Here is a 16,867-nt window from a genome sequence, read left to right on the forward strand (position 1 = left end):
AGAAACCCCCAAGCAAAGAACACACTGAGTGTGACCATCCGCTGGCGACAGCTTATGGTCACACTCAGTGCACTTAGAAAAAGTAGTTTTCTGGCTTTCAGCCATACCTTTCACACACACGCACGCACGCACACACACATACACACACACACACACACACACAATACACGCACGCACACACGCACACACACACACACACACACACCTAAAGGGAAAAGAGGGGCCTACTAGGGGATAGAGATTACCAAGGATAAGAGGGGGATAGATTAGTTAAGAATAGAACTAATATTTAAAAAATATAGAAAATAATACCACACACACACAGCTAACAATTATACTACCCAAATATTTTAGAAAAATACAAGAATTAGCTACACTCGCCTGGAGCTCACAAAATCCCATGCTTGGCAAAGCCGCGGCAAACGAGATCTGGCGATTGGAAGGAGGTTGCAGGGTAGTATGGGTAAGGGGGTGGAGCTTGGAGCTCGGATCTTTAGCTTGGCATGCTGCCGGCTCGGATCCGTATCGGATCCGTAACCCACAGGTTGCTGATCAAATGAAGTTAACTACTTCAGATCTGGTAGCTCCCCCTGTTACTGGCGGACTCTGCTGGGGCAGTTTAGGCTGCCCACCATGGGTTCCCTTAGACCATGTGCAATACTGGGTATACCTTTCCTGTGCAGTGATGCTCTGCTTGCTAAGTATAGGTCACCTTTTTTCCCCCAACACATCTGCAGTATTGCATTTCCTATCTGCCAACCAGATTCTCATGTCCTCAGGCAGAGTGCTAAGGGCTTGTTCCCTCACCAAAAGGTCTTCCAGCCCTTCAAAAGTAGTGACCTGACACCCACTCACCCATCTATGAAAATAAGGGCTTAACTCAGCAATATATTCATACACACTTTCTTCTGCCTTGCGTCTATGCTCATGACATTTGTTTCTATAAGCTTCAGGTGTTAACTTAAAACATTCTAATAAACAATTTTTAACGCTATTATAATTTAAGCAATCAACATTAGACAATGTAAAAACAGCAGTTAGAGCTTTACCATGGAGTAAGGGGGTCAGGAACCGTACCTAGAGCCCATGGTCAATATTATACTGTTTACATACCCTTTCAAACATATGAATAACACTATCAAAAGTATCACCCTCTGTAAATTCTGGAAGAAATTTACTGACCTTTATTGCTTCTGGAGTTCATTGGAGTTCATAGTTTCCCTTCCCCATTACTTCCATGACCCTGGCAAAGAGTCAGGATCTCCTTTTCATGTTGCCTCTACCTCTCATTTTCCCTGGCCTCCAGACATCTCAGTCTCCCTGCTGCTTCTAATTCCATTTGTTCTCCTGCTGCAGTCTCTCTGCTGATGCTAGTTCCAAACATTTGGCCTCCAGTTCAAGTCTCTCTAACTCCAGATGGATTTTTATGTTCTCGGAGGCAAAGCTGAAGTGCCCATTTTCTGATAGTTGTACATCCCCAAGGCCAGTCTGGTTGTCTTTCTGGCTGCTGGTCTGTGATGCAGCTGTGGCTAAGACTGCAATCATTTCCACTTCAGTTAGATTGACATGCACTAGTCCTTTGGTTTGGCACATCTCAGCCAACTGGCTCCTTGTAAGCTTGCCATACTCCTCTGCTGACATCCCTTGCCTGCTCTCCCTGACTAACTAAGATAACAAAAAAATAAATAAAACTATTGTGATATGAAAGTCTGAATGTTTACCATGTGGCTGCTTGACACCTTCTTTAGTTACCACTGTTTACCAACTACAGGAGTTCAATATCCACACCACTGAAGCCCAATATGTGATGTGGTAATCCCACCACTGCCAACCAAAATTTGATGTGGATATCCCACCATTCCCAAGAAATATGTGATGCCCCACCACTGAACCAGCCCATCTAGCTGTAATTTTGTAAATAATTATATGTAATTGGTGAATATTGAAATGATTTATACAAGATGCTTGTGTTACAAATGTAGTAGAACTGTACAGTATGTCATGTATACATCAAACTGCCTGTAGAGACGCATGTGTTGAAAAGGGTATTTGCAGAGTGCTGTTTGAAATGTAGCCACAATGTGCTCTACTGGAAGAGAACAGAAATGTGCATGCACTATTGGAACTGTTTAAATGTATATATTTTAACAGTGGAAACTGGGATACAGGAGGTTAACCTCAGTCTAGTAAATTTTAGAAAAACAACTGGAATTAAATTACTTTATGGCTAGGCCATAAAAGATGGTATCTTTCAGTTTTCAATGCAGTAAGAGATACAATATCTGTACTAGGAAAATTTCTGTATTGTCTTTAGGGTAAATTAATTACTTGTCTTGGAAAGCATGAATGAATGCTGTTTTATGACTTCCAGCATCTGCCAGTGATCTGAAGAGAAGCCACTGTCTGTATATTTTTACAGGCAGATGCTAAATACTGCCAGCTTCATCACTCATTGTTGGGCCTGGGAACTTCAAGTCAGATGACAGGAAATGATGTCATTCTGCAAGCTATCCCAGCAGTAACATTTTAAATATTAATTTGAGAAGTCTCTTAGTGAGACAGAGCATTCTGCATTCTGTCTTGGACCTGACAACTAGAAGAACCATCCACCACACATCTGGCTTGCTCTAATGAAGTAAGTTTCTAGGGAACAGTATAACCCTCTTAGATACAGTCGGGAATACAGTAAAGCTTAGATTAGATTTTTTCTTTGTTTATTTGAGACGATACTGCACTGTTATTTTAAATATTTCCTGTGATTTTGAAATCTGATGTCACTGTGAATATATATTTAGTATTGTCTTGTTCTTTTATTACTAAATATATTTAAACATTTCATTGTGGCTGGTCTATGGTAGAGATATTTTAATTTTTGAGAGCACTTGAACATTTATTTGGTGACACTGTGTGGACCACTCCTAATAGCCTTGCTCTTGGTCAAACTACCATATTACACAGTAAGACTGGACACCCTTTGTTATGGGTCTTAAAGTAGCTGATAAGGAGTGACTGGTGGCAGTGGGAACTACCTTACAGGCTGGGTAGAAGGGGGCATAGCTAGTAAACCTGTGCCAGCCTTTCCCAGGAATGTGTGTGTGTGTGTGTGTGTGTGTGTGTGTGTGTGTGTAAATGAAACCTCAAAGAGTGTGTGTGTCAATTACTCAAGCAGGGACTCGAAGCACTGGTTGGATAAAAGGGTGCTGGAGGTCTTGGCTTGGTCACTCAGTTGAGATCTCAACTCTATAGCTGTGCCGGTGGGGAGTTTTACTGGGGATCTGGAGGAAGAGGGGGGGGGGGCCTTACAATCCTAGCCAAGAGTTTATCCCCAAAAAAGAAAACTCAGTCAGCACCTGCCGCCCTGTCAGTGAGGGACAAAGGTGGAACCCATGGGACAAATTTGTGATTTCCCATCCACTCCTCAAGGTTGCGCTCGAAGAGGGTCAGTGAGGTACTCTGTTTGACACATATCGACATATCGGAAGTCATTCCAAAGATGGGGCAGTCTCTGGGAGACAAACCTGTCTCTCCAACAGGTTTTGTTGATGTTGCATATTAGACTTAGGCCTATCAAGTGGGTAATGCGTAAGGAGTTAGATTTACGGATATGGAGCATCTCTAGCTGAGAGAGTTTATCTATTATACCTGATTGGGGAATAGTATCTCAAAGTCGACCAAAGTTAACAGGCATGACCTCCCCTTGACAAAGCCAAACTGTGTGGGATCAAGTGTCTGGAGGCTGCCAATGTCCTTGTTAATGAGGTCCATGATAATCCAATCTATGGCTTTGCAGATCAGGCTAGTTAGGCTGATGGGTCGCTAATTTCCTGGATCGGTGGACGCTCCACCTCTGTGCAAAGGAATGACAGTAGCTGTCCTCCACTCGGCTGGGACGAAGCTGGTACTCAGGGTTTGGCTGAATAGTCTGGCTAATGGTGCTGCAAGTTCCTGCCTGAGTTAATGTAGGATGCAGCCTGGGATCAGGTCCCATGGAGGCTGTATTTTTTGCCTTTGAAAGGGCAGTGATGACTTGCTCCCTAGAGATAAGGGGAGGGGGGCAGGTATGGGAGATGTCCTGTTTTACTGATGGAGGGACAGAGGAGTGAAGTTTTCACTGAACCTGTCTGCCAGCAGGTTGGCTATATCTACAGCATTTGTCTATGTGGTGTCCTTGACCACCATTTCTGAGCAGATCTGGGTGCTTCCCTTGAGAATGCGGACATATGTGAAGAAAGCTTTATGATTGTCTTTAGTAGATATGGCCAGTTTGGACTTGAAGTTTGATTTGGAGGATTTCACTAGTGCTCTTATTTGCTTGTTCAAGCCAAGAAGAGATTGCTTCCAATTAGACACCTGCTCTTTCTTGGTCCTGGACAACAATTTGTTCCTTTTATTATAGAGTTTATATATTGTAGATGCCCACCAAACAGGTTTACTCTTCCTTAAGGAGGATTATTTCATCCTGTCTGGTATTCCTGAATCCATGCAGCTATATAAATGCTCATATAGTACTTTGGTGTAAGGTTGGACATATGTGCCGGTTTCTCTAGGGGGGAAGGGGGCTGTGAAGCTGTTTATACCTTCCCTCAGGAGGTTGTAATCAGCTTTGGAGAAGTTAATCCTAGCTGGGGGGGGGGGGGGGGGTTCAAGGGAGATCGTGACTTTGAGAGTGACTGCTTTGTGGGTTGGATCTTACCAGGGATGATGACACTTGTAGGGATGCTGCAGTGGTTACTCATGTTGATTAATACCAAGTCCAAAATATTTTCACCTCTTGTGGGGATGTCAACCAACTGGTCCACAGTATTTGCACTGATGAAACCAAGGAATCTCTGGGCATTTGTGTTTTGGCATGAGTATTTCTTCAAATCTATGGCTGGATAGTTAAAGTTGCCCAGGATCAGGGTAAAGGATTGAATCTTGATAAATTCGAAGAAGTCCAGATAAGTGGAGTGGGCATCTTGAGTCAGAGTTGGAGGCTTGTAGCTAGCTATGATTTGAATAGGGGTCTTGTCAATTGTTAACTGCACCTGGAGTATTTCCTGTGCATCATACTGTTTGACCAGCCTAGAGGTGTGTATGTCTTTTATATATATTGTAACTCCATCTCCTTTTGTTTTTCTGCCCACGGCTTGGGGTCTGAATGAATGATAGGATGAGTAACCTGGTATGGCTCGGGTGCTCTCTGTAGCTTTGAACCAGGTTTCTGTGACTGCACAAATGTCAGCTTCTTCCAGGGTTAAGAATGCTTGCAATGAGTGCAGTTTCATGTTTAGACTCCTAGCGTTTAGCAGCATAACCTTTAATTTATGTTTTGATGAAATGTTCATGTTGCTAGTTTTGACCTCATGGCATTGGCTAAAAATGGCACTATGGGGGAAGCAAGAGCCTCTGCCAGGAGCCTGAAGCCCAAGGGAGACAGATGCAGGCCATCTCTAACAAAGCATCGTGGCTTGTCATTCATGTCATCCCAGGCTGTCAGGTACTGGATCCCCTTTGAATGACACCAGAAACTAAGCCAATTGTTAAAGTCAATCATTTTCTGTTTGTATTGAGGCATCATTCTGGGTGACAGTAGAATGCTGGTTAAGGCTAGGGACATACTTGCCTGGGACACACAGTCAGCAAGCTCAATCATGTCTCTCTTCCTATAGTCCAGGGAGGTATATCTCAAGTCATTCACTCCAACATGGACTATGACAGACTCATAACAGTTCCTTTTGAGACACTTGAGTGCATTGGTGATATGGCAGATTCTGGCACCCAACAAACAACTAACCGTGACTTTCTCCTTATCCAGCCCGGTGAGGGGCACATGTGTGTGTCTCACAATGGAGTCTCCTATGACTAATATGTTGGGTTTATGTTTAGGCCTTAGTGGCTGTAAGACACAGTTGTATGGACTATGTGTTGTGTGTGGTGTGGTAGGCAGTGGAGTTTGCATGCGTTTATGCCTCGGAGGTCTCTTTTGTTTGGGCATGCTTTTGTTGGGGTCCTCTGCATATGTGGGAACATGTTGTGTAGGTGTGGGTGGTGTTTGAGGTGTGGTGTTCATGTTGCCAACCTTCTCAGTGCCAGTTATACTGGTTTGTGGGGGGGAGCAATGACACTAGGTGCTTGATGTAATTGCATCTCTCACAAATTGTGTTCCTAGGTGGTAGTAGCAGAGGGTTGTCCATGTACATGAGGCAGTTGCTACACTGTCTCAGGATGTCCATATCGACCAGACTGGCAGGAGAAAATGTAGGAAATATGATTTATGAAGATTACATGAATGTCACTTATCTGTCCTTGGTTAGATAAATATATGTTAGCTTAGCTGGCTGTGCCATAGCATTTGGTTTTGGATACATCATGAAGCATTAGTTTAATTTTAAAAGTATTACGTATACATAAATTAGCTAGGTCTGTAAAAAAGTAATCCCTGAAACACAGTAGTTCTTCACTGGTCAGAGACCTGTCTGAAGCATAGAAGGCTAACGGGCAAGATTCAAAGACATGGTCTTCAGTATACCAAGGCATGACACTGCAATATGCAGGGGAAAGATAAGCACATCCTTTTGTTAACTCATTCTCTCCAATGAAATCTAGAAGTTTGTACTCTGACTTCCAATGGCTGCATCCTGAGCTTCATGACAAAATCAAGTTAAATTTTCACATTAAAAATAAATGTTCATATCTCTGGAGCAATATGGATTATTAACACGTGCAAATCACAAACTATTCAGCACAATCTAATTTTTGACGTATAGTAGTATTAAAGTGAATTTTATAAGTCACAGTAACCAGAGTAAATATTAATTTCATAAAGTTTTGTAAACAACTTGTACTATTTCATTAACAACTCAGTCTACTCACATACCTCAGCAGCATTTTGTTCATACAGCTGAGAGCTTTCATATGAGGCTAAGCAACTCTGTCTGCATCTCTTGGCTGTTGAGATATTCAAAGAAATATGAAAAGTATAACCCTTTAAATAAATAACATATAAACAATGATTAACAGCTGGTTAGCTGCAACAAACAAAGGCCAATTATCAGTACAAATGTATATCCCATCATATCTACTTTAAGATGAAATATTTCAATGATTTGTATGCAGGATAGTTTGGATTAAAGTAGATATGAACAGCCAAAATTAGATACATAAAGGTGTCAGTAGGACTTAACTACAGAAACACCTGGAGGTGTCACTAGGCTGAAGAAGGATTATGTTAGCACACACCATGCAGGCAGCTGGTTTTCAATGCACAGGCAAACCAGCTACAATTTATCAATAAAACCATTAGCATGATGTAAAAACTGTGGTACTGTGTAACAAAGTTGTTTCTACTATAAATGTGTTACAGAGGCAGAAGGAAATCACAGCTAGCAATCCCAGTAGTAGCATAATGCAAACACTGTATATATAAACCAACAACAAGATATATACAAGCACAGCATATACACACTATATACTGAATCACAGCTATAAATACACATAAAACATGGACACAGATGTGACAGAGGTTGGCATAATGGTTAAGGTGTTTGCCTTACAGACACAAGGTATGGGGTTTGATTCTCACAGGGTGTAATTGGCTAGGCTTAAAATGGCCCATAAGGGCAATTAGTCTAGTAATAATCTATGAACCTATGAACAAAGATGCAATCAAGTTACTATTGCCTCAACCTTTACTGCTGTCACTGAAGCTGTAATACAACTGTGCTACATAAATATGGTGAAGTACATGGCAGAAAGTACAGACATCAGTAAAGTATGTGACCCTAACTTGGGAGGACTTAGTACCCAGTCACACAGTACAAATCCTAGCTAAGATGCAAATATGCTTCCAATATGAAAGAATGGGTAATGATCACAACAATTCATTGTAATCGCCTGAACTGTAATACAAAAAACTGCCAGCCTAACCTCAGTGACCATTACTCTGCTCCTCTGTCCCCATGTAGCCCAAATAGTACAGTTTTGTAATTCTGTGTAGGCATGCATAGCACTGTCCATGTCTGACACATATAATGCTATATTGACTCCTGAGTATCTAATATGTGATATAAATGTAGGATGTAAACCACTGTTGTGCTGATCAGCCTAATGTTAAGTCTGTACTTTTCCAGGGCAGACAATATTCTGTTAAAATGAAAGGAACATGATGCCACTTTACTCTGCATCCTAACTCCAGTGCTTATCCTCCCCCCTCCTGCAACTAGTGTGGTGTTAATCTGTACTGTTTGCTCTTCCAATACTGCTGAATAAAAACACTATTTATACAGCCATGTCCTCTGAACACCTTCAACAGTATTATAATGCACAATTATAATGCAGGATGCATAGTGCCACACTGCTGTACATACTACCAGCTGTTCTGACAGGTGGTGTCCAACATCAGTGTTCAGTGTGTTGTTAGAATGTATGGTGTCCAATGCTTCTATGTTGCATACCATTCAAGCCACCCTGCTATGCTCACTAACAGCTGTCCTGTACCCCACCAAGTACTGTTCTTGTGCCAGTGCTCAGAGTGCTGTTAGAATGAATGGTAGAGGAAAATAACATTTTCAGTAGTGGACACATGGGTACAAAAACAATTAATTATATACACTTTGTACAATTTAGCACAGTAAATGAATAAGCAGTTTATGATACTTTGTGAAGTGTATCACTGTCAACTTTGTAAACACAGAACAGGAAAATTAAAAAAGCATTAGGTCTTCTATATACTTCGGTCCTAGAAAAGAGTACATACCAGTATAAAATCCCTTACAAGTCATATATACTTACCCTGCATGTAGTATGTAAGGCTCCAAGACAAACAGTGGTTTCCTGGTTGAATTCAACTTCTGTTCAGCAGAAGGAGAAACCAAACCCAACTTCTTCCGTCCAGGACAAAACGATACACCATCTATGCAAGGGGCTTCCAACTGTGCCCCATTTATGTAGGCATGTACTCTGAATGTGCTGCCACTTAGGTAAAGGCACTTTTGCTTCCCCTACATTTCATCATGTGTAAATTATCTGAAAGTTCAAGAAACACATGTAGACACTTCCACGAACAAAAACAAACGCCAAACAACCACGACCAGCAGGACTATGGACTCACAGTATAGAAATTCCAAAATAAAGATGTTAATCACCACCAAGGATGTATAACAGTTTATTAAAGTTGCTCCAATAAAATTCACTGTTAAGTGCTTTCACACAGTCAAATACCAGGCTTCATCAGAACAATATACATAGTCTTTGCCTGCTTTAAATAGCAGTAGCAAGTCATATGATCACAAATTTCCACCAATAAAAAAATGTTTTACTTTTGTTAAAACCAAAACAATGCCACATAATATTACAATGTACTAACTCATACAATTAATCCCAATAGTAAAATAAAAACATTAAATAGTTGTTCTGCTTTTACACATACTACATCATTTTCAAGTGTGTCACATCAAATTCGAAATTCATTAAAACTTGTATAAACATTTCAATAAATCACATCTTCAGTTGTAAGTGAAGTAAAATGTGAAATAAAATATATATTTCCCCCTCAGGGTGCAGCAAACTGTATCTTGCCTTGTGTGTGGAGTCTGCATGTCCTCCCTGCGGTTGGGTGGACGTTCGAAAGACATGCGTAAATGGGCGTGCCTTCGTTGAAGGTCGAACGTCGACCTAGCACCTCGGAGTTACGCTGTGGTGATCCCTAACTGGGAAAAGCCGAAAGACAAACAACAACATAATAAAACAGATTCAAAATAAAACACACCAAACAATATAACACATAGCATGCAAGTTCTAGCAAATACTAAGCAACTACAGTGTACATTTATTTTGTTGTTTACTTATCTTTGCATGGCTTGGATGTGGCTCTCCCCTCTAGTTGCTACTATTAAGGGGTCATCCATAATATTACTAAATAGGAAGAATGCAAGTACACGGTAGACGTTGCTTTAAAGTGTGACACAGCTCCAAAAGTGAAGGGGAAAGTTACACATGACATATGCATTCAGAGGCACCTGTAATTTACAGCTCTGCTTCTTTACTGCTCTAAATACTTTAGGTAATCATAGTAACTTATTTTTTGTAACCTACATCACACAGTTCAAGTATTAAGACAATTTCCAAAACCAAAGCTGCACGTACAGAAGGAATACATTCCTTACCTGTGTTTTTACTGCTGTGTGAGCTAATTTCTTAGTTTCATAGGTATACACTAGGCTAAAACCCCCTATGGCCTTTATAAACCTAGCCACACAACTAAACCCAATTGCGTTCTCTTGCAATGTGTGCGTCTTAATTGGGGGGGGGGGTATGTTTGTTAGGCAAGTTATGTTAGTTAGGAGGGGTATGTTTAGATTCACAGATTGTTACAAGGCTAATGACTGGGGGGACTTTCTAATCCTAACCAAGTTTTTCTGAAATAATAATGATGCTCTGTATCCAAATAGGACATTGAGGGCCAAACATTTATAGGCTTCCTCTGTCCATAAGGGACACTAATGCCAGGCCTGGTGTAAACTTCTGGTCTAGGTTGGGCTTAAACTGAGTAATAGGTGAACTCAGCTTCACATGGATGGGAAGCCTGTTCCACAGGAAGGGCAATCTCTAGGACATATATTTGTCTATCCAGCATGTTCTGATAAATCACAGACAAAATTGAGGTCCCTAGACCTTGTATTTTTGGCACCCTTTGACTTACGAATATGTAGGAGATTCATAAGTGCGGGGTTTGCAGATGCCTTATAAGCCAGTCATACATCACCCCTCAGCAATCTATATGAGACTGAGTAGAGAGAAAGGGCTTTAAGGGACTCTGCATAAGGCATACACCTTGTATGCATTTTATAAGGAACTTCTGAGGTCACACCAGCTGCTGTATATGCCTGGTCAGGAACATACCAAAGGGAGCATTATACTCTGATTGGTCTGATAAGGGCAGAGTACAGTGGGATAATGACCTCTTCGGACCTAGTTCATGCCGTCACTTATAAGTTCCACAACATAAAAGGATTTCCTCACCACTGTAGCCATGTGTGGTGGTTGAAGGTAAGGCTACCGTCTATGTGCATACCCCGATCCCTGACCATTAGGTCGATTCTTAGGGGAGTATTATCAACATGGTAATTAGCCGGGATGGTTGACTTCCCCAAGGGCACAATTATGTATTTCTTATCATTGAGCTTAAAACCATGGCTTTGGCACCATTTGTTAGTCAGAGATAGATCTACTTGAAGAGTGCTAGTGTCTGCAGGGGAGTCTATAAAGAGTCCGCATTAAACCTTTAGTTAGGTAAGCGGATGATACGTTATTGTCATCTTGGACAGATATTCAACAAGAAACTACTTTACAGTTTGTAAAAACCTTACATGATTTTTATGAATGAAATATAGATTCATATATACCAGAAGTTGCTCAAATTTGTTAAATCTTTTGAGGGCTCTGTGGTTTATAAAGAATGTTTCAATAAGTTGAGAGAAGAATTATTTCTTTTTGAACAAAGTGTAAAGGAAAGAAAGATAGGCAAATTAAATAGAGACTCAATGGACTACCAATTAGGTAAGCCCTTTGAGTTTACTAAAAATGGTAAACAAAGTAAGAATGACAGATTTACTCAGAAGGAATTTATGTTTACTGGACAAAAAAGAAATGTCTATTTATGAGTGACACTTCAGGAGAGGATTCATCATATATGGATATAGAGGTAGATCGACAGCAAATGCCACCAGCTACCAAAAAGTCATGTATGGGAATGCAGGATAATTTGTTATTAAATTCTGACATGGCCCCTATACCTTTAGGAAAAGAAGGAGGGGTGCAGGAAACATAAGTCCAAAAATAGGGATTGATGGAAAACTGGAAGCCATGCTGAACTTCCTGAAACCCAGATAGTGTCTTCCAGTAATGTGATCAACATCTCTTCAGTGGTTTTGTCTGAATCTGAAAGTCTGCTGCTGAGCAACGGCCTCAGTTTTATTCCAGGGTTTTTTGTCCCTGAGGATGTTTTTGTGGAAGATTTATATGCTTTTTGCAGACTGCTTAATTTGCAACTATATTTTCAGAATGGGGAATTTGTTAGTGAAAATAGTGGCTTTAAGTTTAATAAATCAACATTTATTCCACCTATGAATAAGAATGTAGAAGTATTTCAAAAATGTGTACTTAAGGAGTTACAGTTTGAGCTAAATAGTCAACAATATGTTCTTCCTTCTAATTTATCTAGTGAAGAAAGGAATACTTTGACAGCTGAAAAACAACAAAAATATAGTTATAGTTGGAGCTGATAAAGATGGAGCAACTATTATGGATAAATCTTTAAATATCACTGAAGCTAACAAACAGCTGCAAGATAATAGATTCTATGCATGCATGCCTTATGATCCCACTTCTGATTTTAAAAAAGAAATTGATATGTTTCTAGAGTCTGCTGCTAGTGAGGGGATTACTGACAAACGTACAATGTTCCATCTGAAGGTTAAAAATCCGTCTTTTCAATATTTTTACCTTCTCCCTAAAATTGATAAGGACATGCAGCAGCCACCGGGTAGACCGACTGTGAAGGCTCTCTGACTGAACCTTTGTCTGCCTATTTGACTGTTTGTTTAAAGCCATTGTTATCAGGAGTGAGAGCTAGGATAAAAGTACGGAATTTTTGAATATTACTTCTGATGCCCAATTAGAGTCTAACTGGTTACTATGTACTTTAGACATTACGTCTTTATATACTAGTATTCCTCATTGGGCTGGTTTTTGTGTTTTACAGTATTGGCTAAACAGAATGTCCTTATATAGCCCGTGTTTCAATACATTTCTGTTATGTTTAATGGAGCATGTGTTATCTAAAAATGTTTTTTTCAATACCAAATGTTTTTTGCAATTGAGGGGTACAGCGATGGGTGCATCGTTTGCACCCATTTATGGTGACCTCTTTATGAGGTATTTGGAACAGATAATATATGATATACATCATAGTATTTTTCCTGGTGAAATTGATATCTGGCACAGATTTTTGGATGACTGCTGGATGGTGTGGAAGTCAGATGTTGTACGTTTACAGGAATACGGTCAATATTTGAATGAAAACAAGTGGGGCATTAGGTTTACAGTAAATTATGATGTTACATCTATTTATTTCTTAGATGTTAAAGTGTCTACAACAATCTGATGGCACTTTGTCTAGTACATTATATAGGAAACCCCACCATTCCAACACTTTACTCCATGCATCCAGTTGTCATCCTAAACATATTACAGCAAATATACCTAAATCACAGTTTATGAGAATACATAGAATATGTTCCAATACTGAAGAATATATACATTTTGATAATGACCTTTTAGGTCGTTTTGTTGAACGAGGCTATTCATTGGCACAGGTTAGGCAGACTAGTAGGGAAGTACAATCATATTCAAGAAGAGAGCTTCTGAAATACAAAGACTGTGGCCCTTGCTCTAGCAATAAAATAAGATTCACTACCACCTAGGAACACTCATAGATTTTTAGATATGATGCAACAACATTGGGACATTCTATTAACAGATGATAGGCTAGGTGAGCTGTTAGGCCATAGATGCTCATTTCCTTTTCGAAAGAGGAAAACTTTAAGTAGTTACTTTAGCCATTATAAACATTTTTTACCCTCTATAAATTCTATACAAACTACTATAGATGGCACACAAGTGGTGGGTTGTTACCCCTGTGGCCACTGTTCTTTTTGTAAATTTATATGTTCAACTAAGGAATTTTCAAGTAAGAATACATCTAGGTTTTTTTTACATCAGAATGTTTGGCAATTGTAATAGTGACTGGGCTATATATCTGGTTATCTGCTCTTGCACAGCCTTTTATGTAGGTCAAACTTCTAGACCATTAGAATTGCGAATTTCAGAACATCTAAGTAGCATTAGAAATAAGTATCTGGCTAATGCCTTATATAAACATACTATTATACACATAACAGCGATATTTAAATTCATTATTACTGACAGGGTGTTGGGACACAGATCAATGAAAAGTGGTTGGCATAATGTTTTGAACAAAAAAGAAAAGTCTTGGATAGTAAAATTGGGGGGATTGTTGTCTTAATGAACATTTGTAATAATTGTTTAATGAGATATAATTATTCTATTATGTGATGATATATAAGATGGGGAAATGTACTGATATGTTTTACATTGAAAAAGGCCTGTGGGCCGCAACCGGTCTGTTTTTGTACATTAAAACTAGATATTTGCTCCAGCTGCGTGCTGGCTGTTTTGTTTTTTGACAGAGTCTATAATAATCCCCAGCTTGCAATCATCTGCAAACTTAGGCAGCCATAAACCTTCAGCATTTGTTTCTATTTCAGAGAAATAGATGCCAAAAAGGAGTGGGCCCAGTATCAAGCCCTTGGGGACTCTGCTAGTGACTGGCCACTTGGTGGAGGATGACGTCACCTATTTTGACCTCGGCTCCTATCAGTCAGCCAGTTGGCTATCCAGTGGGTAATAAAAAGGTTTATACCTAAATTAGTGAGCTTGCCTATAATGCCTGAATAAAGTATTGTATCAAAAGCCTTGGTTAGGTCGAGGCAAGCTGTGTGCAGAGTCTTACCTTCATCCAGTGACCCTGTCAGAAAAGTACACCAAATTTAATAGGCATGACCTTCCTTTAATAAAGCCAAACTATGATGGGTCCAGTGATTGCAGGTTACCTATGTCCTCATTTATCATGCCCATGATGATTTTTTTCCATGGCCTTACATACCAGGCTAGTAGAACTTATGGAAATGTAGTTACCTGGATCAGTGGTTGGATTGTTTTTGTGCACTGAAATGACTGTAGCCATCTTCTATTCCTTGGGCACAAAACTTGACTGAAGTCGTTAGTTGAAAAGTGATTCAAGTGGATCAGAGAGGTCAGGTTCCATGCTATTTACATCCCAGGATATTATTGAAGCCCACTGATGCAATGTTTTTGGCCTCGGAAGGTGGATTGATGACCTGTTCCCTAGTTATGCTTGGGGGGATTGTGGTATGCAGTATTTCCTCTGGATTATCGGGGCAGGAGTGGGAGAGAAATTTAAGCTGAATCTGTCAGCCAAAAGGTTGGCAATGGCCACTGGTTCAGCGTGAGTGATGCCATTTACTATAAGTTCTCTGCATTGTTGTGTATTCCTGCTGAGGTTATGGACATAGCTGTAGAAAACTTTGTGGTTGTCATTTGCCTGAAAAGCTATTTTTTCTTCAAATTTAGCCTGTGAAGTATTAATTAACCCTCTTAGCTATCTGTTTAGATTAGTCAGGAGCTTTTAGTATGTTTGGCTTTGTTCCTCCTACACTTGGCCAAGATTTCTTTTCTTTTCTTGTATAACTGATTGATACTGTGATTCCACCAAGGTGCCTTGTCTTTTGAGTTTGTCTTCTTCTTAATATGAGTGGGTACAACTCATTATATATAGCTATCAGTATGGCTGTAGAGAGTTTGTAAATAACTCCGCATATGCTATGGTGTTTCTGGGTTTGGGGCAGCTTGGGTGCTTGGAATTTAGCCAAGGTGTTGCTTACTAGAGAGAGGTCATCCTTGGAATAATTCCTAAAGGTTTTTGGTTTCGCTGTATCCTCTGATTTAATTTTTATTTCAAGTAATACTGCCTTAAGGGCTCAGCAGTAGAGGCATTGGATACAGTGTTACTATGTGTAATGGAGTGTTTACATGATGGCTGAGGGCACTTTGTACTGTGCAGGAAGTCTTGGTGTTTTAAGAAGTTTGCCTGTAAGTGCCTCATCATAAGTAATTTTATGTGTATTGTCTTTATCCTGTGCAGTAGGAGTGATGCAGGTGTCACTATCAACCTGTATAGAATAAGTTTTGGTTATATGAGAGAGTTTTTCTCTCCAATGTTAAAGTGTATTTACACCTCTCACATACTTGATCTGTTTTATTAAGAATAAGTGGGTCTTCAGTGTACATGAGGCAATGGCTACAATGCCTCAGAATAATTATCTCAACCAGACTGGCCACTGAGAGAGAGTCAGGAAGTGCATTGCATATCCATGGCCACTGGTCTACTAGGGAGGAGTGAGGTACATTTAAATATTGACTAGGCCAATAAGACAAGAAACTTGATGAGCAACACCCAGCTATGTGCAAACTAGATGTTCTATCATTTAAAAACATCTATCTAGATAGCAATCCCACAAGAGTGTAGACCATAAACCTTCATAATGTAAAATAACAGGTTTGAAACCCAAGTACTTAAACCAGAACTAAGACACTTTTAGAATAAGACACAATAAGCAATAAGCCTTCAACCAGAAATTCCCAGCTCAGAAGGGTGTAGGCTATCCTCTCCTGCCACAATTCTGTAGACCACAAAACTTTCTAATGTAAAATAACTGGTTTGTAGCCCAGGTACTTAAATCAGAACTAAGACACTGATGATAGCAGGTACTATAAGCCTTCACCAGCAATTCCAGCTCAGAAGGGGAGAGGCTACCTTCTCCTCTCACAAGAATGTATACCACAAACATTCTTAATGTAAAATAACTGGTTTGGAGGCCAAGTGCTTAAACGAGAACTAAGACGCTTTTAGAATAAAAGACACAGTAAGCCTTCAAACCTGCAACTCCCAACTCAGAAGGGTGAAAACTACATCTCCTGTCACAAGAGTGTGGAGCACAAGCCTTCCTTATGTAAGATAACTAGTTTGAAGCCCAAGTGTTTAAATCAAAACTAAGAATCTTAAAATAATAACTACAATGTAATCGGGCTACTAACAAGCAATAATAAATGCAACAGATTAAATGCAACTGAACACTTTAAGAACATGCAGCAAAAAGCTAAATAAAATAGGAAGACACACAAATATAGTAAAAGCCGCTGAATATAGCGCAATTCTTTTAGTAAG

At 39.8% G+C, this 16,867-nt stretch overlaps 1 protein-coding gene across 2 annotated transcripts in view; it reads right to left on the reverse strand.

Annotated features, from left to right (window-relative positions):
* Positions 1 to 9,166: 9,166 nt before the first annotated feature.
* The window catches only part of LOC122794521 (tumor necrosis factor receptor superfamily member 14-like), a 120,199-nt gene continuing 112,498 nt past the window's right edge, over positions 9,167 to 16,867 (reverse strand). For both annotated transcript variants that reach the window (XM_044062983.1, XM_044062982.1), the window contains one exon: positions 9,167 to 9,689. In XM_044062983.1, coding sequence (XP_043918918.1) covers positions 9,686 to 9,689 — 4 coding nt within the window. In that variant the 3' untranslated portion in view covers positions 9,167 to 9,685. The remainder of the gene's footprint in view (positions 9,690 to 16,867) is intronic.

Source organism: Protopterus annectens, chromosome 2.part1, assembly GCF_019279795.1.
Source record: "Protopterus annectens isolate FY-2018-M chromosome 2.part1, PAN1.0, whole genome shotgun sequence".
NCBI lineage: Eukaryota > Metazoa > Chordata > Ceratodontiformes > Protopteridae > Protopterus > Protopterus annectens.